Raw genomic sequence first — 26,040 nt, 5'->3', positions numbered from 1 at the left:
ACATGGCATGCAGGAGGCTGGCTGCAAAGGATCCTAGTGCTGCCTGGCATGGTTAGAAAACCACTGCAGCAAAGACTCTTTGCACAGCTTGTTAGACAACGAAGTAAAATCCCCACTGAACCTAAGATGTGTTTTGGAATCTGTTTGGCAGGAAATAGTCTTACACACTGAAAAGGTTTCCTCAGAATGCCTTGAGTCTCCAATAATCACAATTAGCAACAGAAGCCTTCGAAATTCAAATCCAAACACAAGTCAAAGGTATAGCATGCAAGTCTTCAGAAACAAACTGTTTATTAAAAATAAATCATACAACTTGCAGGGAATTCCCCAAGAAAATTATATATTACAGAGCTGTACTTGTACTAAGGAACCAAAAAAGCATACAAACTGGGAAGAGGAAGAAAGGAACTTGGGAAGGAAATGCACTTTTGTTGAAGTGGAAAGACTCCACTGACCTGCTATCACTACCACCCACCCCTGCCCATGTCCTGATAGCCTCCTCGGTAGCCCCTGCCTGCTCCTCGGTATCCTCCTCCTCCTCGGCAGCCACCCCCAGCTCCGTAGCCTCCCCCAGGACTACCTGGGTATCCTCTTCCTGCCGAGTTCCAGCTGGGGTAGCCACCGTAGCCTCTGCCCCTGCGGCCGGAGCCGTGCGCGTAACCTCCCCAGCCTCGAAGGCCAGCGCCGTTGTCGTAGCGAGCCATCTTGGGCGGGCGGGGGCCATCCCCGAACCTGGCCAAGAACAACACCATACACTTGAGGCAATCTCACAAACTGCATTCTAAAAGATGGGAAATAGCACAATCCTCAGCTAAGCCACCTCCATTTTTTGTGAACACAATACAATGGTTGAACTACAGTTGCATTTTTGCACCTTTTCCACTTCAGAGAAGTTTCCTTTGCTTCAGAAGCAAGGGATGGAAACAAGGGGCAACAGAGGGGTGCAAGCCCAGCCAATTACTTGTTTTTCTTTCCAGGAAAAGGTTTGCCCAGAATAAATATAGATTATGTTTTCTTTAGAAGGTAATTTTTGTTTTGGAAGAGGGGATGACAGTTGTTATTCCCGAGAGCTGTAGTCCTTGTGCAAACAGGCGGTGATGCCTCTGCGTAAGCTTTGAGTGCAAGCATTTCACACATGCTCAGAGCACAGCCCTGAGGTCCCACCCTCAGCTCTGAGCGGGGCTCTCACCTGGCGCTGGCAGCCGAGAGAGCCATGCCCGCCGCGGCTGGCCGGGACAGCTGCCGGATGACGGTCAGCATGCGCTCCTGCGCCGGCTCCAGCTGCCGCACCATGCCGGGCTCCTTGCTGACATCCACCACCAGCGCCTCCATGGCAGCGCGCAGAGCGGTGATGCAGGCGGCCGCCGCGTGCGGCATCTTCAGCTTGATCCTGCAGCACAAAGAGTTTGTTAGAGCTGCCATGCTTCCAGGGCAGCAGCTGGGGAGCAAGAGGTTCTGCAGAGCGGCTTTCATTGAGCTGGAAATCTACAGTCTCATCTCTGAAGTTCTCATTTGTCACTTGTGAGAAATGCAGGAGGCAAATCTGAAAGATCCCCAAGACTTGGCAGTGTTAAAACATAACTGTTCTTCTGGTGGCTATGAAGATGCTCTGAGGGCTGAAACTCCTCTGCTCTGGGTGAGCTGGGGGTGTTCAGCCTGGAGAAGGCTCCAAGGGAGGCCTTAGAGCCCCTTCCAGTGCCTGAAGAGGGCTTTCAAAAGGACATACAGGCAGATAGTGATAGGACGAGGGGGAATTCTTTTAAACTGATGGAGAGCAGGGTTAGATGGGATATTGGGAAGAAATTCTTCCTTGTAAGGGTGATGAGGGCCCTAGCACAGGTTCCCCAGAGAAGCTGTGGCTGCCCCATCCCTAGGAGTGTCCAAGACTAGGCTGAACAGGGTTTGGACTTGAGATGAGCTTTAAAATTCTTTTCAACCCAAAACATTCTGTTTTGCGTTTCTATCATTCTATACTGGGATAAATTCAACATGTAATCTCTTGCATCAAAACAGCAAGATACAAAAAAATAAAGTGAAAACATGAGGCTCCAAGATTTTGAAAGCTCCAACACTCGAATTTTTAGCAAATTAAGCTTAAGGAATTCTTTGCCTCTCTTTCACTGACTAGGGGGTAAAAGCAAAACAAACAAAACAACCATCCAGATGTTATTTGGTAATGGCCATAAAATTTACATGGCCAGAGACATTTCTCTCCTCAAGCTGTGTTTCTGTGCCTTGAAAACAAGGTTTCCTCAGTCTTTGCCTGAGGAAGAGGTTGAAAACACAAAGTGCCTTTCACCTTTCAGTTAAAGAGGAAAAAACAGCAGTTTTTATGGAAACTGCTTTGTACTGTTTTCAGTTTAAGCAGATAATCTGCATGAAACAGGGCTCAAATTAACCTGTCCCTTCCTCACAGGAAGGAAAGGTCATGCCTTCCCAACACACCTGTGGTGCATGGCTTGCTCTGGGATCCCTGTTCTACAGACATTTGGTCTGCATTAGCTGCCCTTCCCCTCTGTCAAGGGGTTGGAACTGGATGAGCTTTGTCCTTTCCAATCCAAACCACTCCACGATTCCACAATTCTAAGCACAAGTAGATCCATACCAGTCATCCACCAGAATGAGCTCTCCATCTGACAGGACTTTCTTGGAAGCAAAGAGGAGCAGCTGCAGTGGGCTCACCAAGGTCATGGTTTTGGCAGAGATGGCTCGTGTTCTAATCTGCAAGTTAAAGAGGAAAATTACTCTTGAAATGGAAAATAGAGCTCTGCACCTTCTCCTGGACACTGAAACTGGAGAATTTTGTTTTAAAAAACCTCAAACAACACATACTAAAGCTAGGTATAATGTTAGGAAATTACAAGAGCATGTGCACATACAAAATTGAATGCCAGGCACAGGTTTACAGGGATTCAGCACTAGCTGGTGTGAAACCTCAACAAAATCTATCTTCAATTTTAAAATAGTCATTTTTAGTGTCTGCAGTTATGTAGCTCTTGCAAGAGCCAGCTCATACTTTGCCAGCCTTAAAATGACCAGGACACATCTGAATTTTCTTCCCACCCTTCTATTACTGAGGCTGTGATGAAAAGCTTTAGTGGGCTCCTACTCATGCAAATGTGGAAGTTGCCAGATGTCCAAGCAGTCACTGCTGTGTCATGTTACACTGACCTTGAGCTTGAAAGCTTGAACTGAGAACATCAAGCCAGAGATAACAGCCCTGCTGCATGGCTCCTGCCCCTCAGTTTAAAGAGGAACAGAAGAGGTACCTAGTGGGCAGGAAAAGATCTGCACACAAACCCTTCCAGCATTCCAGCTTCACCCAGGTGCTGTCTAAGCTACTCTTAAGCTACCATCTTAGTCACTCTCCATTTGTATGTACTTTCATTTAATAAAGTAAAATTTTTTGAGCTCAAAAGTCCTTTGCTGCATTTAGGGGAATCTCAGTTGAGAGAGATGGTCAGGATGGTCTAACCCTCCTGGGATCCTGACAACAAAGGGTGAAGAAGCAGCAAAGCCTCACCACAGCTCTGAACTACGGCTTGGGAATCCAGACTGTCAAGAAAAAAATCCCTGTACTCAAAGGATTGAAAATTCCAGTTATCAGCAAACACAAAAGCATTGTCTTCCTTTGCTCCTTGAGTAGAAGTAGCTGAGTTAACAATGGCTGTCACTGGAGCACAGGAGAGCTCCCAGGGGGTGCAATGGACATGCACAGAATGTACATCAAATTCAAAGAATTGAGGAAAAGGTCATGGAGACCTTTTGGGTGATGCTTGGGAAATGCAAATTATCCTCAGGAGATGACACAGGCCAGTACAAGAGCACCCCACTGCTACATTCCATGTTGCTTTTTTCTCCCTGAATTCATAAGTAGCAGAAGTGATAAGGATAAAAGTTCTCTGATGCCTAATTAGCATGGAAGAGCTCCTAAAACAAACACTTAATGAAGATAATGAGTTAGATCTTTCTCTACAATTTGGCTGTTGTAACAAAACTCATGGGAACTTCTACTGAAAATGGCCGAATGGAAGTTACTAGAAGGCTGAGTGACACCAGAACCATATAACATTTACTTTCTAGAAAGAAAACCTACCAACAAACAACACCCCCATCTTCCTGCGCCAACTAAAACTAATTAAATATTGCAGTCAGGTTTTTTTCTTATGACTTCTTTAACAAAAAGAGCCTCTTGAACTACTTGGCAGCGCATTATAAAGATTAAACCCAGTCTCTACCTTCTCTCCAAAAACGAAAAAGGGTGATGGATACTTGATGTCCTGGCTGCTGAAAGGGCAGTTGACAGATGATTTGTGGATGAGAGCATTGTGCCCCTCAGTGGTAAGAATCTTCCTCTTCTCCTTGTGGTAGCAGACATTGGGGTAGACCCCAAAAGCCAGCAGGGAGATTACAACATCCAGGTTGTTATCAGGGCCAGTGTTGTTAAACGGTTGAGTCATCAAACATTCTGTTGGCAGAGAACAGAAGAGTGGCTCAAATCCATCGGAGATGTAGGAGAGCACAACAGCTATTTAAGATCCTGGATCAATTCAGAGCTGTTTAGGATCCTGGGTTAATGCCTTTTCTGATTTAATCAGCTGCTGGATGTGATCTCCAATGACGGTTGTGCTCAGAGCATATATATATTCTATATTCAATTTTTTATTTCTTAATGGAGAAAAAAAAGCTGGAAAATACTACTACAAAGAGGTATTTTTCTCTGCCAAACTCTTCAAAAACAAGGAGACATGGGTTTGTCCAGAATGTGCTGTACCACAATGTGTTTACTGCATTTGTTTTGGAGACAGATCTTTGGGGGAGGTTAAATGGATATTTTTCTTAGTTCATTTGTTACAAAATCTTCCCCAGAGTCTCTGGTGGCTTGTTTTCAAGTCATCTTGCCTAGAAAATAGTTACGGATAAATACAGCAGTGATCCTAACAGCCTGAGAAGAAAAAAATTAAAGGAATTTAAAGAGAAAAAAAATGAAAAGGAAGAGAGATAAACATCTGCTGAATTCAGGCAGTCATGCTATTTCACTGAGCTCCTCAGCAACATTAGGCAAATTCAGAACTTGGTCAAGTTAAAGAATTTTTTCTCTAGAAAATGGAATAATTTGGCATACTGCTGCACATCCCTCCTGCACAGCCCCAGGAAGTCACAGAACAAGACACTGTTCAGATCACAGACTCCCCATTAAGGTCTGTGGAAAGACGGGGGAAAGCACAGCACATTTTGGAGAACAGGTGAAGGAGAAAGTCAGGGAGCTAACACTCTAAGGACACCTGTTTAATAGATTTTTAATCCTGCAGCTCTAACCTCAACCTCCAAAATCTCCATGCTGCACCACAGCCATCACAACTTTAGGAGAGAACACTAAAATCCCACCTGAACACAGCTGTAAAAGTGGAGCAGTGTTATGGCAAATCCACTATACTCCCCCTGTGCTTGGGTGCTCAACAGAGATTATCCTGGTTATTTATTTTTCATCTCAGAATGAAAAATGCAATCACTAAACTATTGAATTTAATTAGAATCACCTTCAGGAAAGCCAGAACTAATAAGTATGTCTTTTAGCTGGACTTTTGCTTCCCAAGTCATTCTAAGAGTAGCCATGCTGAGTCTTTTGTGTTCACAAAACCTTTTCTCTGCTTCTTCACCACCCATTCTGAAAGTCAAACAGAGTGAATTAGAAGCCTGACCAAAGCAAGGAAAAGCTCACCCTGTGTTCTCCACCTGTAACCTCCCATCACCTGCTGTGCCAGACAACATACCTTGCATCATCCCAGGCTTGGAAGACAGAGAGCAAAGCCACGTGATCTGAATACCTGGTCCCAGCAAAATTCCTGTGGACATAACCCAGGCGTTTGCCTTCATTGATGAAAGGTTCAGGGAAACAGGTAGCTGCAGAGATGGTACATACAGCATCTCCCACACTGAAAGGAACCACAGACGGGATCAGGATCATTCAGAGTTAGTGCTGCCAGCACCTGCTGCAGGCTGCAGATACCAGGGAAAACTGCTAGAGACCTTAGGAATTTGGTCTTTATCTGCTAGAGATCTTCACTGAAACACTTCATTGGAACTGAATGTTAAATCAGCTCTATCTGCCCTTCCTCCACCCATACACCTTCTTCTGGTGAAAGGTCCCTGCAGTAATCACAGGACCCTACAGCCATCACAGTGACAAAGAACAGATCTTCTACTAAAGCAAAATGTGGAGACTGATTTTTCTCCTTATCTCATTGTTAAATTCCATATCTCCCCACATCTAGTTCACTGTTATACCTAGGTGTTTCAAGTCCCACTCTTAATTCAGAAATACTCAGCCTCCACTGGTATCTTGCCTTTAACTGAATTTCATGACCACTTTATAGCCTGCACTGGAAGTTATTTCCTCTCTGCTCCCATAAAGATTCAGTCACCTCTCCCCAGCTGCAGCATTTATTGCTCATCTAGATATACTGGTTTTTCTCTCTTGCAAGAGGCTCAGGAACTCAGAGAAATAAGAACATGACCACTGAGACCACTCAACTTACTAAAAAATACAGCCCATGATCATCATCTTGCCCAGACGAGGTTCAATGGGAAGTTTGGCCAGAATTCTTCCAAGAGGTGTCAACTCATCATTGGAATCCAGGGCATCAAGCTCTGAAACAAGACCCCTTGTTATCAAAGACAGCTAGGTAACCCCAGAAATCTTCAGATAAGAAATGCACACTTTTAATGTTCGTACTTAATAGTTGTGCTTAAACTGAACCCCACGCATATTTAAGTTTAATGTTGATTACACTGTTGCCAAACTGATTTTCAAAACTGGTTTGAGGTCAGACAAGTTTTACTTGAGCTTTACAGAATTTTTACTACCTCCTCTGCAGTTAGAATAATCACAATGTAATTCACATACATAGTTTCCCATCCCTTTTCAGTTTGCTTCTGTACAAACCCCTATTACACTATTAAACCATCTATTATCTAATTAATCTAACCTAATTTCTGTCACAACCAGCTGTGGAGTCTTCATTGCCATTGCCAAATCACAGAACTTTCTTCATCAAAAAGAGAACACCATAAACTCTCTTCCTTGAGGCTTTACCTGCCTTTCCCTCCTCCTATTACCTAAAAAATATCATCTGTATTCATCCTCAAAGCTACCACAGGCTTTTTCACATAAAATAAAAAAGCTTTGTAGCCTCAGCAATTAAATGGGAAAGGAAATGCATAAAGAATTTCTTGACCACCATAAAATCATTTTTTCTTGGTATCTATTGAACCCAAAAGCCTAAAGAATACTTTGAAGAATAACATGTTTCACCTCCCTAAGAACATACTAGCAGCATACCTGCACTGAAAAATCACAGGTCATCCAGGAAAGGGAGGCACCTGCAGTTACAGCTATCTGGTGTTAGAACTGAAAAAAATTGCCTTTTATCCTGGTTCTGTAATTCTCAGCTGCACAGCATGGAAAGTACTAATCATTTTCAGAACAGAAAGTCATTAAACCTGACTACATATCCCTAGCAATGCACTTCATTCTGGTGTCCCTCCTATATACAAGCAACATAGTCTCAGCACACAATTCTTCCATAAAATCAACAATGAAATAGATATTTCCGTTGTTAAAAATTGTAGGAAGTGCTTATTTAGTGACATTTACGAAGTGTGCTGAGGTTTGAGGTCAGTTTCATGTTTTACATCTAAAGCGCAAATTTAGAGTTCTTCCCTGCTCCATTTTATTCATAGTCTAGTTAGCTCCTTGAAGAGAGTGGGGAGACAACCTAACCCACACATCAGTTTTTTTGTTTTTCATGCAGATTCATAAACTGGAGACTTAATTTCTTGACAGAATCTGAGATACTGGGTCAGCAAACTATACAAAGCGGTAATTATTTAATAAAGGACCAACCTCTGTTTTTCAGTACTTTTATAGAAGCTTTGTGAATGCCTCAAGCACTGGACCGAGTCTAAGTCAAACACAGCAGTGCCACAGCTGGAAAACGGGAAGCTGGAAGCTAACATAACTTACTGGTAAAACAACAAAACAAGCCTCAAGTTTGAAGGCTCAAGTTTCTTAAAGGAATGACACTCCACTGGGAGTTCAAGTATTTCTTCAGCTGCACAAGCCACTGCCACCCACATGATGCCTCCAGGTTGCTGTGTCAGCCAGAATATGCACCCAGTGGTGGTAAAGATCACATACATGGAAGACCACCTGGAGCCAGTCCACTAGCCCAGGAGCACTACACAGCCCCGTGGGCACATGAGGGTACCTCTCAGCGTGCGCTCTGCTTCGATCACCGCGTCCAGAGGGGGCGGCTCGATGGCTTTGGCCAGAAACTGCCCGATCCCTCCCAGGCGCAGCAGCTTGATGCTCAAAGCAATTTCGTGAAGTGGCGTTCGAAACATTTCGGGCGTCATGTGAGTCTGAAGCCTGGAATGAGAACAAAGTCCCATTTCTCTGAACACAGGCTTTGATCACCATGAGGGGTCATTCCACCAGCAGAAACCACTGCCCTCCAAAGTAAACTCTATCTCTGAGCCCACCTATCGGCTCTCTTTGTGCTCCTGGAATTTGGGCTCTATCACTAAATTCTGTATTTCTCCATTGTCCTTTGGGGTAAATTTACACTGGGAATGCAGGAGGAATAGTCCTCACATCTCCACTGCCCACTGGGGGTTCAAGCATGAGCTGACCACAGAGAGCCTGCAGGGCTGGAGCACAGTTAGTAGCATGGCTGTCCCCAGCCCCACATTTGTCCTTTACAATCCTCTCCTGCTCTGATAAGGAAGCTCTTATACTCCTGAGAGACAACCTGCTTTCAGCCTGCTCTACATAAAAGCACTTTTCTAGTGCAGCTAGAAAAGGTTTCAAAACACCTTGAACAGATAATGTACATTTGGTGCCAGCTGAATCAGGATATTTCTCTCAAAAAACTATCTGTACAACTCCACACACTCTTTCTTAAGCACTAAGGAACTTGTATATTTTAGATTTATATTCTCTGAAGGAAGGCAACCTTAAAACCATGATTACTTCAGCAGCCTAAAATCAGTTCACTGTCAAAAATTATTAAGATCATTGCACTGTGCTCAACAACAGATCTAAATAAATTTGAGAAATTCAATGAGAGTTTTTGATCTACTGAGGCCTTCCAGAGTTTATAAAAAGTTGAACATCAAAACGCAGCTATGCTGTAACAGCCGGAGAAAGGGGCACCGAAACTTCCAGGAGAGAGATAAGAGTGTAACTAACAGCTGTGTTGCCTTCTGCAGCCAGCAAAGAGATTTCCATGGCTCCAGTAATGGAAAAACAGTCTGGCAAAGAGGTCAAAAGTCTCAGCAGCAGGGAAAGTGCTAGAGCACCATGAAGGGGCTTCCTAGCCATGGAATGGGGATAGAGAGAAAACTAACATCTGCCATCCCTGCTTTTTATCACTTTCATGACAAAATGGCCTGTTACATGGCAATGCCAGGTGCCCCCAGTGTTTGAAGACAGAGTAGAGCCTTGTCCTCATTACAAAACTCTTTTCCTTGCCTCAATTCCCGAGCAGTATTGCTCTCTTCTTGAATCCACTTCATACTATGGGTAAAAGCACAAGATACGTACTTTTTTTTTTTGAGCCAAAGAACAGATATTTCAGTGTGAGCCAACATCATCCATCTTCTCTTTGCACTTTCTGCAATGATTTCCCCCAGTTTGACCCAAAGCAGCACCCAACAGTTCTGGGAGAATTCCCTGGGGGTATTTTTGGAGATCACAGCCTCACCTCTCAAAGCGAGCTCTGCTGCACAAATGGAAACAGAAGCCGGCTCGCACGCGCCCAGCTCTGCCTTTTCGCTGCTCCAGATTGGTTTTTGATGCCCAGACCGTGGCATAGTTTGTCATGTTGTTGTGTGCAGTGAACAGCTTCACTTTTTGCCTGTTACAGGAAAAACACCACTAAAGATCAAATGTCCTTCATTTTAAGCCCTTCCAAATCAGTTCCTATTTTATAGCTTGCAGTCACACTGATTTTAAGAAGCCAACCACCCCTGCTTTGTGTTAGTCAGGCATCAGTCTGGAAATTAAAGCATCACACTCTTTCTAAAGCAGTGCCCCAAACTATTGCACAGAATAATGTTCTCACAACTGTTCAAAAAATGAAAAATTCCCATGAATTCATGAGCTCTCTGTGTGTAATTTTCTCAGAGAACATGCACAGCAAGGCAGGAACTGTAACAGACTACAAAAACCTTCCTCTTTATCATCAGCCAGACACTGAAGAGTTTGTAAAACTCCTTTGGCAGATGACGTCTACCAAATTGGTGTGGAGACCCAGTGACACCTCATATGAATAGTGCCAGCGTGACCAACCCAGTCCCCTAAGATGCCAGCATGGTGTGTCACTATGCTGACCAGCTAAAGACAATGCTGATTTGTCCTGAAGGAGTTAGAGTCCTCAAACTCAGCTCAGGGAGCATGGGAACACAAGGCACTTCTGTGTGCTCCCAAAACCTCTTTTGCATTCCCAAGGGTAGGGTTTATGAAACAAAAAGCAGCTTCATGAACTCACTTGCAAGAGTCGATAACAAAGACCACGTCATTGATGGTAATGCTGGTCTCAGCAATACTGGTAGATAAAATAACCTATAAAAAACAAGAAATGTAAAGTGACGTTATTTGGTTTGAAAAAGCTGATAGTGCCCAGCAAGATAAACTACAGAATTTATTAAAGAAGTCAGCAATACATTCCAAAAAGCCCAAGAGAACTGCACACAGAGAAGGCTCCGTACTTTGGTCACCCCAGGAGGCACAGGATCAAACACTCGACGCTGCTCCTCCAGAGGAACCTGGGAATGCAGAGGTAAAATTCTGTACTGGTGGCCTCCTACAACAGGAACACAAAAAGGTTGGTAACTACTACTATGTGAATCTCATTTCTTCTTTCCACAACATGAAAATTTCTAGCCATTCAGTCTCACAACAAATTAGCTCCCTCAGCCACTCATCCAACTTCCATCTTCACACAGTCAGTAGCTTCCTTAGGAAAAGATGAAATATAATAAAACAGCTGCTTGTACCAAAGTGAGGGCTCATTTCTAGATGCTTCTGCATTGTATATATTAAATTCCAGCCAGGCAAGAAAACAAGGACAGCTCCTGGGACATTCAGAGTCCTGATATAAATCAGCAGAGCCTCAATGAGTTCAAAAGAGGTTTCTCTCTCATTCAGCTGAGCCATGGAGTGCTTTGTTTCTGGGCCATATTCATCGCTGCAAATAAGGTTGCAGTTGGCCTACGAAAGAAAAATACCACAAAGGAAATACATAAATTAATTTACTCAAACTACAGAGACTGGCTGGCCTGGCAAATAAGAAAATAAAATATGTGGGTAGATGTCTTTCAAGAAAAAATGGTAATTTAAAAAAATATTTCAATTAAGCAGCCCAATCAAAAGTTTCAAACCTAGAATTAAAAGTTGAATAAAACTGTTATGTCCTTGACAATGTATGCAAGCATTGAAAATATCAACTGCAAGAGAAGACAGAGAATCTAAATTTTCACCCTAAAAAGGTACCACCAAGCTCATATTTCTCTAGTTCTTCTTCCAAGGTTACTAATCTTCACTTTCAAAAGCATTTCAGTTTTAGCTTTAAAGAGAAGTAGTTTGACAAAACATGAGAACCTTTGCTTCAATGAAAAAGAAAATCTTCAGTTTACAAGGGCAAGAAGAAAATTTAGTTCCACTGCTGAAGTTAACAGCAATCTCATATGTTAAAAATAGGAAAGCTGCTAGAGATGTTTCACTTCAACTGTGCTAAATGAATTACACTCACACTGGAGTACTAAAAACAGCCCTTGTTTAATTTTTCATATTAAAATTCAAACATACATCATCATCTTCACCATTTTCTTCATCCTTCTCTTTCTTCTTCTTTTCCTTGGGTGGAGGGACAAACTGAGTCATTTGAATACAATCTTCCAGAAAATAATCTGCAAGGACAGACAGATGATCAGGACTGACTGCTAGAAGCCAGTAAAAGGGAACATAATTCTTTACACCACTTCTCAAGAGTCTCCTGAAATAAACCAGGTTATTTCAGAGTATGAAGGCAAGATTGATAAAAAATCAAGCAGTTTCTGGAAGTGCAACCAAGGATTTACCTTGGACAGGAAAGGTTCTGCCATAGACCTCGATGATGGGACAATTGAAGAAGTATTCACAGAACATACTGGTATCGATGGTGGCAGACATGAGGACAACCCTGATTTCAGGATACACCTGAACCACATCCCTCAGCACCACCAAAAGGAAGTCAGTCTGCATAAAAAGAGAATAAGAACACTGTTAACTTCACAGCTATAAAAAGCAGTATCTTCCCAAGAAACCAGAAGGAATTACATATTCACTGAGCAAGAGAAATAACAAGTAGAGCAAAAGTGTTCTAAAACTAGGAACAGTTGTCAGTGCTTTATTTTGAAACTACTGCCATGCCTGGGATAAGTGGTTTTTAGGATTTCCAGCGTAAAGAAGGGTTTTTCTTTCCTACAAAAATAGTTTGCTTCTGTCCTAACAATTACATTACAACCCCAAGTATTTTTAAATTTGGCTTACATATAAAGTAGCCATAATTCATAAAATAAATATGAATTACTCAGTGCAGGTATGTTTGATGTTTGTAGTTCTGTTTAAATATGACTCTGACATGCAGTTAGTTAGGCACGCATTTAGCTCAACAGACAAAATTCCAATCTCACAATTTCCAAACTTATATTTTACATCATTAACATACATTTAATAGATGAAGAGATGCATCAGAAAAATGTTTGTTGCAATTTTATTCAAATGAGTCCTCAAATTCTGTACAAACAACCTTAAACAACATGTCAGAACTTCACAGTTTCTCTCACTCTTGGTATGACAAAGCTGAAAACTATAAAGAATAATCAAGGAAACAGAAAATGTTCGCTATTTCAAATTATATACAATACTTCTCCTAATTCTATCATCAACTTGTATTTTACTTCATGTAAACCCTGAATTTCAATGTATCACTATCTGCAGGTTCTGTGAATACCACCAGTAATACAACAGTGCCAATACAAACAGCACTCCAAAATAACAACATCATTCAGTGTGCTCCCCAACTTGGACAAGATGTGTTTGCACTGTGGTGTTCCAGTTTCCAGAGAGGACCAGGACACAGGGGATGCCAACAGGAGAACAGTCAGAGGGCAGCAAGGAAGCACAGGTCCTTGCTCTGCTACTTAGATAAGGAATAATTAAGAGTTCTAAAAAATCTTATCAAAGAAGGAAAACTCACACATCTGACACTCACTAAGACACAATTTCCCTCGCATACTGGCCATTACACACAAACACATACAGATATTAAACAGAACAGAAGCATACAGAGATGAGGACTGTCATCACCAGGTAACTCACGTTAATGTCTCTCTCATGGATCTCATCAACAATTACGTGACTAATGCCACGGATCCCAGTCTCCACCTTTCTCAGAAGAACACCTAAACCAGAAACAGAAGGTAAATGTTCATGTAACAGTTCTACCTTCCCCCTCCCAGCCCCTGGTTTAAAAATCAGGAAGTGTGCAGGCTGCACAGCCCCTTTTCCAACCCCATCTCTAATTGCCATCTTTCCTTTGTACAAGTGATGGCAAGGCCACGAAGCATTATCACAAGCATTATCCATCTTTCCCACCCAGTGCTGCTTTCCCTTCTGTCTTTTAAGGATAATCAATATATGACAATTTTCTCTCTTCATGGAATTATTTCTGTGTGCTATCAGACCTGTATTATCAGACTTCTGAACAAAAATATTTTTTCTTTGCATAACGGCATGCCAGCAAACTTTTATCCAAAAAAACCATTTCAATCTTCTAAGCAGACATTATAAAAATTTCAATCTAACCATATTTCTGCTTTTGCTGCTAACTCAAGAGTTCAGACCCACAATAAGCTCCAAACATAAGGAATGAATACAGACCCACAGTGCAGAACATGATGCTGGCGTGTGGCCGAGGGAGCACAGACTCGAACCGCACGCTGTACCCGCAGCTCTGGCCAGGCTCTTCCCCCCTCTCATAGGACACACGCTCTGCTACGGAAACTGCGCTGATCCGCCGGGGCTGAGGGATGGAAAAGTTTTCCATAACTTAATGAAGAGCTTTTAGAAGTTTATCACAATACCAGTGAAAGCAATAAAGGAAATCCTAAATACTACAGGTGTCTTGTCCTAAGATTTCTTTACAAAGTAATTGTTAAACATTAATAGTGTAAGAGCATAGGGTTTGTTTCACAAAGGAAGGATATAAGGATATACGGCAACTACCAGCTACTACTTCCCAAATCATTTCCCCTGGGTCTGCTGAGAGTTTTCACTTAGGCAAGGTTCAACTCAGGTTATCCGAAATGTAAATCCATGCAAGAGTGGCATTCCAAATGACAATACACATGATGCTGAGGTTTCTCCTACTTATATTGCTGAGGATGTACCTTTATGAACTATGTCCTGCAATGATAATAAGGTTCCTCAACACATCCTTCAATCTTTCAGGGCCAGGAAGGATAGGGATTGGAGTAACCTCATCTCGTGGATGGCACTGCTGACCATGGAAGGGTGTTGGAATTAGATGAGCTTTAAGTCCTGTCCAACCTCAACCATTCCATGGTTCTGTGATTTTATCCTAATCAACAGGTGATTTCTTATCTCTACTACAGAACTGCAGTGGCCACACATTCCTCACCTGTGTCACCACTATGTTGCACTCAGCAGCTCGGTTGGTTCTGATGTATTCATCCAAGATATACTGGGGCACCTGAGTGGTTTTGCCACAACCAGTGGCACCACGGATGACAACAACAGAATTGTGATGGATTGCATCCAGAATTTCACTTTCAAAATTCTTCAGAGGTAAAGCCTCTCTTGCTTCTTGGATCTGGAAAAAAGAAGTCCAGGACATTTCCAAAATCTCCAAAAATCAGCCTGTTCTGCTGCACATCTATACTTTGCCTCACTTTTCTACACTTTTCCCTTACCCAAAAGAAAACCTGACAAAGAACAGGTCATAGTTTGTACTTTTTCCTGGCACAGCACAACTCACCCGCACATCCACCCCAGTGGAACATCCAGCACTTCTGAAAACGTGTTGTGTATTTGTGCTGAAATCCAGCCTTGTACACTTTGTGTTACATTCAAGCCCTTCTGGAAAATCAAGAGCCCAGCACAAGGATGACAGGTCACAGGACACACACTTACCCTCTGCAATTCCTGGTCCTGCTCCAGACGATACATGAAATCACTTCTCAGATCCGTGCTGATCTGCTCCGGTGTGAGCTGGAAGTGCAAGACATTACTTGGAGGCTTTTTGACCCCTCTTCTTCTCTATATCCTAACTTCGGTATCACACCAGTCACACCAACATCGTGATCCCAAATACCCCTAAAGGATGGTTTCCTGCAAAACTCCCTGAAATCAGTTATGCCTCTGAGCTGTTTTATTTCACTCATTCCAGTGTATTAAACATTCATCTCCAAAGAAGTCTCTCAGAAAGACCGACAACACTGAAAAAGAATGATTATTTAAATTGAAACACTTTGACTGCTTGAGAAATACACTCTATTCAGCAGTAAGCTAAGAAGAAGATGATTTAAACAAGAGTTTTTAATATCAATAGTCACCTAATGTAAACACAAACCCACCCTTTAAACAGTAGCTGAAAAGCTAAAAGTTGGAAGAGAATTCATAAGACAAATCCTGTCTAACATCTGCAATAGAAATCTGAAGAAATGCAAATTTGGTACCAAAAGGCTAGACGTTTTTAGTTAAATTCTTTAAACACTTCAAATTCTGGTGGGGGAGAAGCATTTAGAAGTTCTGGAAGCATGGGGAAATCAAGCAACAGATTCATATTTTAAGCTGTCTTACATTTGCCAGAGGACCCTCATCAATATTGCAGCCAGTCCAAGGGTTCCAGTTGGAATGAGGTGGTGACCAGGGAACAACTCCCGTATGACTTTGTCTCTGTGATGGTTCAAAATGGGCCAGCTTGCCAACGTTGATCAGAACCGGATTACTGGGATCTTCAGGCTATAAATCCAAAAGCAGAGTGGGCAAAGACAGATAAATGATTAAATGAGCAGATGTGATGGTCCATACTTGGAGTATTGAACCACACACTCACCATAGGCACAATCTCCAGAGACAGTTCCCGTACAGTCTTTTGCAGATGATTTTCCAAGTCAGGAGACAGCGACACCTCATAGGGCTCCAACTAGGAAATATTTAAAAACTACGCATCATTATACACAAAAAGACAGGCACTGGAAGTCAGAACTGTGGGCTATTACACCTCCTTGTGAAATAAGGCCAAAGAGTATCATCAGTTCAGAATTCACATTCTTGGAATGTTTTGCTGACTTTTCATTGAATAAAGATTTGTAGGCTATTTTTAAATATCTGGGTTTCATTTCGGAGGAACACGTTCCCAAACTTGCAACCAAATACCAAAATAACATATACTCCTTGGTATGTGTGTATATATATTTGAATTGCCAGAAAATCCTCATGTGACAGACAATTAATCCAAACAGCCAGCCTAGACAGAAATATTCCAGCTTGTAGAAAAATTATACTGAAAACAACATTTGTTACAAATCCTATTTCATTTAAGAGAATGTAAAATTAGTAATTCATCCAGTCACATACATATGAAATTATATTTTTGATCCAAATCACTCACCAGAACAGAAACAGCTACTAAAGAATAAAAAATATTAATAACTTGTAAGATGTTAAATATGGAGAGCAAACTCTTAACTCACTCCTTATGTTTATGAGAGTGCGTCCGTGTTATGAAATGAAAACAATAATTCCTGTCCCTCCTGCCAAACTCACCGATTCTCCTTTCTTCTTTGTCTGCCCAGAGTAAGGCTCAATGATACCAAGATGGTAGAGCTGTCTGACCAGGGAAAGGGCACAGGCTTGTGCTGCCAGCTTTTTGTTTGATCCATGCTCACGACTGAAAATCCCTGCAGCACACAAAGGTCAGAGCTGTAGCAGCAAAGGAGTTCAGCAGATTCCACAGAAGATACAACTCTGAACTGGGCTCTCTGACTCTACACTCAGACCAGGTTTCATGGACAGTCTCAAATCTTGATAAATCCAGAATTCCAAATTAAAATCCAACCAGGCCCCTCCATTGCCCAGCTCACACTACTTGTGTGATGTTACTTTACTGCTAAATCCTTTGAAGTTTTTCTGCATTCAGTGCCTAAGGAAGTATGATTGTCCAATACCACCCAGCAACATCACACAAATGATCCTTTACCTCTGGAAGTGGCTCCACCACATAACTATAATCAACTCTGTGCCCACAAATGTTCTTCTATACCAACACCCATCTCTTGCTAAGTTAAAAAATAAATAGGAGCACTTACTTCTGCCCAGCTGCCTCACATAAATGTTCATTTCTGCATTAAAGCTCCTGCAAGAGAAAGAAAAGAACACAAAGGTACAACTACCAAACATACTTAGTCTTTCCAATATTTCCAGGCAAAGATCTCTGTCCTCAGGCAGAAACTCTCAATTCATCAACAACCAAGGTAAAGTATTACTGCTTTTAGTCCCTTTAACCCCAAGGTAGTAGGTAACAGACCTGTCATCAACAGAATCAGTACATTTGATAAGAAGAGCTCTGAACGTGCCACTGTTCAGCACTGAATTTTTCAGCCACGTTATTAGGAAATATGCTTTGAGCTGTCCAAGTTTAAAGCAACAGTTATAGAGCAGGTAGGATGTAACATTAACATGCATCCCAATGTACCATTAACTGTATCCCACAGTAGTATTGGTACAACACTAATGTAATCCACTAACAGCCTGTGTTTAATGACTAGATGCATCATTAATACAGTTACTCTGCTTTTTGCCACACACTTGATCAGCTCAGAGCATAAACAAAACCAAACCAGGTCATTTAGTCAAAAACATGGAACTTATCTGAACAGGAGACAGAATACTTAAATTGGCATGAATTTCCATTCCCTTATTGCCATATTATAGAAACAGCAAAACTTGAGTAACAGAGTAATAGTTACTCAAGGGTAACTCTGGTAGCAAACCCAACAGTTTACTTAGTAGACATGTAGCCAGTTCAGTTAAAGGTTAACTGGCATAACCATCACAGAATCATAGGATCATGGAATTGTTTGAGTTGGAAGGGATCTTAAAAACCACCTCGTTCCAATCCCCTGGGTAAGGATACCTTCCACTATCCCAGCTTGCTCCAAGCCCTGTCCAACCTGGCCTTGGACACTTCCAGGGATGGAGGCAGCCACAGCTGCTCTGGGCAACTTATCCCAGGGTCTCACCACCCTCACAGGAAAGAATTCAGGCTTAAAAAAAAAAATCCTCAACAGAGGAGAACAGAAATCATAACCCATGTTTTTAAGAATCCCAAACCTAAGCCTGTATTTGCCACAGGAAATATTAAAGCTGAATTCTTGTAAGACAGGACTTAAACTGGTAAATGTGACTCAAGATGCATGACTGGAATTTATTGGATTGAGATCCTCTTTGGAAACTAGGGCTTGGCCTTTGCACGGGTGGAGGCTGGGCCTTGCACCTGTGTCCTTCATTTTTTGCTGCAAACAAACAATAAAAAAGGTTAAGTGTTTGAAATTTCAGGTTATCCCTCCTTCCTGTGCTATCAGCAAACTGACCTTCAGGCACAGTGGCTTCAGGGGTCGAAGGCCACTGGCTCTCAGGGACACAACAGCCACCTAAGACACCGATGACAGTATGTTTCTCAGCCAGGCCTACAGTCAGCATTCAATCTCATTCTCCTCCACCTGAGGGGAGAACAGCAACACCAGAAATCAGTTTGCAGCAGAATCCCACATGATTCCCTAGTCCAGCCTCAGCAGCCCCTGTGTTAGCAGGCGCAGGTCTGTGGTGTAGGTCTTCAGCAGGAACAGAAGGAGGCACAGGCATCCCAACACAGAAAAGCCACATCCCATCCCTTAACATGAGCTCATGCTTTGTATTTTAGGACAAACATCTTTATATTTACAACTTATACCCTCCTATCACAGTTAAAGTTTCCAAATTCAAGTTTTCCAGCTATTACTAAGTTCTCAGACCATGAATATGATTAATTGACCACAAACCTCTGAGAGCATGGCTGATATATGTTATAATCTATATCTCTGATCATTACCTCAAAAAATCCCCAAAATAGATTGGCAAGATGCACAATAACTGTTATTTCTTTAAAAAAACTCAACAACCTACCTTTATTAACAACCTTTATTACACCCTCGAAACTCCAAAAACATCTCTCTTCTATTACACACACCAAAAGGATTAAATCCAACAGGCTCTCAATGAGCCCTACAACACGTTAAGATTATTTCATGTCTATTTGATTTGTTGCAGGAGATAGTGAATAGCCCTTTCTGCCATTCCATCCAGGGCAATCCACACACACTCCCTGAACAAAAAGTTCCCTGAACAAATGCACTCCAGAAGAACAATAACCAGGCTGAGAAACATACTGCCATCAGTATAATTTCATTCTGCTCAAGACTAGATAAATTTAAATACATGGGGTTTAATGCTACAGAAAGTGTAACAAAAAAGGAGCTACACAAATAATCCCTAAGCTACAATATCACAACATATGTCTAAGTTGAGACAGCTATGATACAGTATTATCATAAAGTTTCAGAAGGCTTTAAGCATTCACCCTGAAAGAGTAACACCACAACACTTCAGAAAGATGCAAGCCTCTGTCCTTCTTGTCCTTTAGCCCAGCCTTCTATCCCCTCATGTTCACAGATTGCACTGTGTGCCTCTGCTCCCTTTGGTGGTTGCTCAGTGTCCCTGGGCACTCCCTGGCTCATTGCTGTCAGTGCTGCTCACCTGCTGCTCACAGCTGAGCCCACTGGGGATGAGGCTCCCACAGCCCCATCCCAATCACCACACACTGTGTGCCTACACTGCAAGATAGAAGAAATGTTCAGAAGCTATGCCTGCAACTAGCATAATTTAAATTCCTAGTACTGTACAAACTAACTTTTTATGTCACTCACTTAAGTAAAGGAAAAGGCCTTGCCTGAGGCACATAAATTGACATGAAGTGACTTGAAGACAGGTTTTATATAAGAATTTACAACTTTTTGTACCAATAGACATCTTTTAGATGTTCCAAATTATTGGAAGACTCATTAATAAAAGAATACAACAAGTCCCGCAAGTGGGACTCTCTTGAAAAGGCTGTAATAGGAAAATTCTCCTGTATTTCTAAAAATATAAGTCTCATAGGACACAAGTTTATATAATGCAAAAAAGCCCAACACCAAACCCAATCAGGACAATCCAGCAGCAGCACCATAACATTGTTTCCTGCCATAAAACACCATTATATTTCACCAGAAATAATACCACATCCTAACATCTGGATGATTTGTAAAGACTGTTCCTAATAGGGATAAAATAATAAAAACCATCAATTCTTTATGCACAATCTGTTAGGAACTACTTTCATTTGGGAGAAGCACATGCAAATTCTCTGGTGGAATGGTTAAAAGTCAAAAAAGAGTAATATCCAGCTGGTCTTAACTGAAACTTAAGACTCTCAGAACTCCTTTGGGAAGATTCTGCCAAACTACTTTTTTCAAAAGAAGACTGTATTGCCAAAAAAGTTAATTACAATAAATACATATTATATAATAATAATATATATAATAAAAATATAAATAAAATGTCCTTAAAGCACATTGCTCTATAAGCAAATTTAAGACTTAAAATGCACAAAGGCAACAACAGTTACAGAATAATTATCACAAACAGTTGAGCTCTCTTTTCACAGAAACTGGCACCCAAGCAGCTGGCTAGAGGACAGAATTCAGTGTAAAAGCTGCATATCCACAATTTCTCAGGAATTTCTTCAAAACCTCAGATCTCTGCACTGAGGCTACTCACCCCCATATCAATATTTAGGGATATTGTTGGTCCTGGCAAAGAACACTATGGCTCTATGGAGCGTGGCAAGTAAATGTGAACAACCGCTGTCAAAAATATTTTGAACCCTTCACACATGGACAGTGACTAAAACCACCAAACCTGTTGTGATCAGGCCCCATCTCAGTGTATTTATATTCTTCCTGGATCTTCTCCTTTTGGAAAAACTGGTTCAGACGTGCCTTGGCATTTTCCAAGGTCCAACCCCCATGAAGATCTGCATTTAAGTCCACTTCTGACTCTGGGGTCTAATATGGAAAAAAGAGTATCATTTACCAGTTTAAAGATTAAGTAATTCACCTGTATGCTATAAAATAATCAAGACAGCACAGAAAATGCAAAAAAGTCCTCAGTAATTCTTTATTTTCAGAATAAAATGTCTATACAAAGTCCTGGATGTTCAGACTATCCAGAGTGATTTATTTGTCCCTATCTTAAAAAAATTAACTTCATTAAAAGTCAACAAATAAATATGCAGCTTAAACTAACAGCAAAATATCAAAAGAAAACTGCAACCTTGATTATAAATGCAAACAACGAATTAAAGAGGATGAAAGATACCTATTTAAGAACTAAAGGAGAATTCCTCTGCATGACTTACCTCATGCACTTCTTGCTCCTCTTTTCTGGAATAATAATCTTGCAAGTTTGCACCCCGATCCCATTGAGCTCCATGACTGCCACAGTTTCCAGGTGCTGCACCTGGTCCATTGCCTATCACACAGAAAAAAAATATAAAATAAAATAAAATAAATAAAATAAAACAAAACAAAACGAAATGAAATGAAATGAAATAAAATAACTCCCCAAAACATGTTCTTAGCAATGGAGAGGCAATGCCTGGCCATCCTGACAGGCCATGACCAGTCCCACAGATCTCATGCAGTCATCCACAACTCTGCCTCAAAACTATGACTTTGGTGTCCTGTCTGCAGAGTGATGCAATGTGGGGGAGAAATCACTGCCAAAATACATTCAAATACACAGAAATTACAGTTTTCAGTCTTACCTACTTCACTTTTTAAAAGCAAATGTGGAGGAAGAGGTCCCCCCACAGCTGAACTGGAACCAGTGACACCTCTAGCTGCTTCCTGTCCTCCAGTGCGGTTATCACCTGCTGCTGGCTAGGGAAGGGAATGAAGGAAAACCTCATCACATTGGTGCAGAATAAGCCATTTTACTATTTAGCTAGAAATTGTTCAGGAAGTTTAAAGACCTCAGGCAAAATCATGCAACAGTCATCCCCAGTAAATATGCAACAATTACTACTCAGAAGCAATCCCAATAGTAACACAACTGTGAATATTTTAACACTGAACTGCCAAGAAACTAATTGGCAAATTAAAACCAAAATAGCAGTCCTGCTCCCACTGGGTTCCACCTAGGCTGATGAAGCAGGGAGACTGCTTCCACTCAGAAAATTCCTGTATCCTCAATGGAGCACTAGAAGATTCTTCCCTCTCAACAGGTTCTTCATGCTTTATTTATTTCTCTAAACTTGCTGCAATGACAGTTACCCTCCTCTTCCTCAGCCTTTAAGTGATAGTCACTGTTGAGTGTTCACAAAACATAAAAAACCAGTGATCCTGTTACACACCTGAAGCAATTATGGTTTAAAAATGCCAGATTTTCAATGTCTGGTTTGCTATATCTGTGATTATTATTTTTGAGCTTGGTTTTCGTAATTTTTAAAGGATTATATATATTTCATATACATACATACATATATATATATATATATATATATATATATATAAGAGCATGGCTTTAAGACTTCACAGTGTCAGGTGTGAGTACTCAGCACTTTGAAAGACAGGCTGCACCTCAGATGCACTCTGAATTCTTTCCAGCCTCATCAGCTTTGCATCATTTGATCTGGTAAATACAACATGCAGCTGTATTTGCCAGATCATCCTACAACATTCACTTGGACCTGACAATCTCAAAGGTCTTTTGCCACCTAAATGATTCCACGATTCCATGATATTCTGTATATGCCTCAGCCTTCCTCACATTCATCACTGCACAGGGGCACCAGACCGAACTCCAGGGATGAAACACAACCCAGACTGAGCTCCAGAGCTGAAACACAACTGGGAGCATGGCAGCACAATAATAGAGTAGTCTTTGGTAAGGAGAAAGAGCATCTTACTCCAAAAGCAGGGATTTCATCCTTCTTCATTTCATTCACCCGCACTAAGTAGTTGATGAAGTCTCGGGCAGCGTTGCTCTGCGCATCCTTCTTGTTGGTAGAGTTGCCCATGCCAACATAATTGAAGCCTTCCACTCGGACCTGCAAGGAACAACACACTGCTCATGTGAAGATGAAAGGGGCCAGCAACACCCACAGGAACACCAAATCCTGGCTGCGGATAAGTACAGGAGAAATAATGTTACTAAGAAATAATATAACTAATATTACATACAGGTTTTGAAAAACAAACCCCCACATCCTGAGATCTCCTCTCAGAGCACAAGGGCTTCCCAAAACCTTGTGGAAGAAGAAAAAACAATGTAGGAAGGGCAACACACAGCAAACTCTGCACAAGGTCACTTTCCTCAACCTAAATCCCAAACTCTTGGGGATTTTCACAAGTGTGACCTTGTGTCTACTCAGCCATAGCTCCAAGTTATTCCAACTACACGTAAGTGATTTATCTCCGATTTTTTTTATTTACTTTAGACAATGGTATCTCTAACCACATAGTAACCATACAGGATTCACAGCCATCCTACCAGGCTGTAAAAATCAGCAAGAGAGATGTTTAAGTGAAACTGATCCTTTCACTTGTAAAGCTTCCATGAATAATCATGGGGCATCAACATATCAAACCCAGTACAATACTTATATATTGTATTGTACAATACTATACACAATATGTATTGTGTATAGTATTGTACAATACAATATATGACTTTTTACAAAAAGCATGGAGAGACAGAACAAGGGGGGACAGCTTCACACCGACAGAGGGCAGGGTTAGATGGGATATTAGGCAGAAATTATTCACTGTGAGTTTGGTGAGACCCTGGCACAGGTTGCCCAGAGAAGCTCTGGCTGCCCTCTCCCTGGAAGTGTTCAAGGCCAGGCTGGATGGGGCTTGGAGCTTGGGATAGTGGAAAATATCTGTCCATGGCAGGGGGTGGGACTGGATGAGCTTTAAGGTCCTTTCCAACCCAAGCCATTCTATGATTCTGTGAATATATCTATTCATACAACCATTCTATCTGAGTATTGCTTAACCAGTTATAATACTTTGAAAATTGCTTTAATGCTACTGTGTTCCTTTGCTTCCTTACTGATGCCGAAGACAAACAGGGGAGTGAAGGGTAAAATGACAAATTTAAGTTTTTTAGTGCAAATCCATGGCATCACTCATTAACTGATCTGTTCTACATATGGCCTCACAATTAGTGCCAGTTACCTGTCAGAGCCAACCTGAATTCACAGCACCTACATCCCAAATATCTAGAGGCAGGAGTAAACTACTATTAGAGCAGTGCAGAGTAGCAACCATTCCAACAAGAATTCTTTAATACATTGCATCTCAAGTTCAAGAGCAGACCAAAGGTGTTGCCAAAGGGGACATACAGTATCCCTCACCAGCTATTTTAACTGCAAGAAGGGTCGCACACAGTGCAGAGACACACACCACCCTTAAATAAACCAACCCGTTTTCCCTGTAAGAACATCATTCTTCCCTCCTTTCACACCGTGCACACGCAGCCAGGACACTCTGAATAAAAGCGCCCCAGCCCTCCCCAAGCCCTGGGCTTCCATGATTCCCCCTGAGGCCGGGCAGGACCCGGGTCCCGGGCAGGACCCAGACCCGGTGCTGGCCCCGGGCTCCTCCTGGCAGAGCCCAGGCCGCGGCAGCACCCGCAGCAGGGCCCAAGGCTCCCTGTGACAGAGCCGCCAGACCGGCTCCCACACCCCGGCACTGATCCCACCTTCCCTGGGGCAAAGCCCCGCGTCCGACCCCTGACAAAGCCCGGAGCCCGTCAGGAGCCCCAGACCCCCGGCAAGGCCCCACACTGCCTTCGAGCGTGCCCTCAGAGCCGCTGGCAGAGCCCCCGCCGTGCCCCCAGCCCCGCAGCACAGCCCCCGGTCCCGGACAGAGCCCCGCAGCACAGCCCCCGGTCCCGGACAGAGCCCCGCAGCACAGCCCCCGGTCCCGGACAGAGCCCCGCAACACGCCGGGGCCCCGGCGGAGCCCTACGCCGCCTCAAGCTCCCCCCCGCACGGGGGCCGGCCGCTGCCGCCGGGCAGGCCCGCACCTCGCACCTCGCACAGGAAGGTCTGCCGGCCGCGGCCGCCGGCGGCGCGGATCTCGTAGGCCGGCATCACCCTCCTCCGGCCGCACCAGGCGTACAGGTAGTTCTTCACGTCCCCCATGGCGGGGCCCGCTCCAGCCGCCCCGGGCCCGCGGCAGCCCCGCACGGCAGCGCCTGCGCGGCGGGAGGGCCGGGCGGAGCCAAAGGGAGCCGGGCGGAGCCAAAGGGAGCCGGGCGGAGCCAAAGGGAGCCAAAGGGAGCCAAAGGGAGCCGGGGAGAGCCGGGCGGAGCCGGGGAGAGCCGGGCAGAGCCAAAGGGAGCCGGGGAGGGCCGGGCGGAGCCAAAGGGAGCCGGGGAGGGCCGGGCGGAGCCAAAGGGAGCCGGGGAGGGCCGGGCGGAGCCAAAGGGAGCCGGGGAGGGCCGGGCGGAGCCAAAGGGAGCCGGGGAGGGCCGGGCGGAGCCAAAGGGAGCCGGGGAGGGCCGGGCGGAGCCGGGCGCGCTCCCTGCGCCCGCCCCCCAGCGCCCCTCCGCCGGGCTCTTCCCTGAACCATCTTCTTCTTAGCTTACTGCTGAATAGTGTGTTACTCAAGCGGTCAAAATGATTCAATTTAAATAATCATTCTTTTTCAGTGTTGTCGGTCTTTCTGAGAGACTTCTTTGGAGATGAATGTTTAATACACTGGAATGAGTGAAATAAAACAGCTCAGAGGCATAACTGATTTCAGGGAGTTATGCAGGAA

The 26,040-nt window shown here is 43.0% G+C and overlaps 1 protein-coding gene across 2 annotated transcripts; it reads right to left on the bottom strand.

The window, feature by feature from the left end:
• Window positions 1–274: 274 nt before the first annotated feature.
• DHX9 (DExH-box helicase 9) lies at window positions 275–25,492 on the bottom strand. 2 transcript variants are annotated; one of them, XM_021525102.3, is made up of 27 exons: window positions 25,311–25,492; window positions 23,178–23,318; window positions 22,035–22,149; window positions 21,627–21,739; window positions 21,128–21,273; window positions 17,440–17,486; window positions 16,898–17,031; window positions 16,185–16,274; window positions 15,929–16,090; window positions 15,260–15,337; window positions 14,748–14,939; window positions 13,988–14,129; window positions 13,427–13,509; window positions 12,145–12,301; window positions 11,873–11,973; window positions 11,062–11,275; window positions 10,774–10,868; window positions 10,554–10,627; window positions 9,768–9,920; window positions 8,271–8,431; window positions 6,540–6,651; window positions 5,775–5,936; window positions 5,541–5,668; window positions 4,239–4,468; window positions 2,606–2,721; window positions 1,190–1,390; window positions 275–732 (listed from the first exon to the last, which is right to left on the bottom strand). In XM_021525102.3, the coding sequence occupies exons 1-27, from the start codon at window positions 25,419–25,421 to the stop codon at window positions 465–467; spliced, it is 3,726 nt and encodes a 1,241-aa protein (XP_021380777.2). In that variant the 5' UTR covers window positions 25,422–25,492; the 3' UTR covers window positions 275–464. The 2 variants fall into 2 exon arrangements, with proteins under 2 accessions (XP_021380777.2, XP_077641623.1); XM_077785497.1 differs by lacking the exons at window positions 21,128–21,273; window positions 21,627–21,739; window positions 22,035–22,149; window positions 23,178–23,318; window positions 25,311–25,492 and adding an exon at window positions 18,724–18,768.
• Between the last annotated feature and the right edge of the window lie 548 nt (window positions 25,493–26,040).

The sequence above is a fragment of the Lonchura striata genome, chromosome 9 (assembly GCF_046129695.1).
Source record: "Lonchura striata isolate bLonStr1 chromosome 9, bLonStr1.mat, whole genome shotgun sequence".
In the NCBI taxonomy this organism is placed as follows: Eukaryota; Metazoa; Chordata; class Aves; order Passeriformes; family Estrildidae; genus Lonchura; species Lonchura striata.
Note: the sequence above shows the minus strand (reverse complement) of the source record. Positions and strands in the feature narration are given on the sequence as shown.

What these genes read in the sequence shown, in the direction of transcription:
- DHX9 (XM_021525102.3), bottom strand. Translation starts at nt 25,421, where the DNA reads ATGGGGGACGTGAAGAACTACCTGTACGCCTGGTGCGGCCGGAGGAGG. An exon ending in CAAAGAAGAAAGGAGAATCG is followed by an intron (nt 16,275 to 16,897) that starts GTGAGTTTGGCA and finishes AATATTTCCTAG; the next exon opens with TTGGAGCCCTATGAGGTGTC. An exon ending in CATCATGTTCTGCACTGTGG is followed by an intron (nt 13,510 to 13,987) that starts GTCTGTATTCAT and finishes TTTCTGGTTTAG; the next exon opens with GTGTTCTTCTGAGAAAGGTG.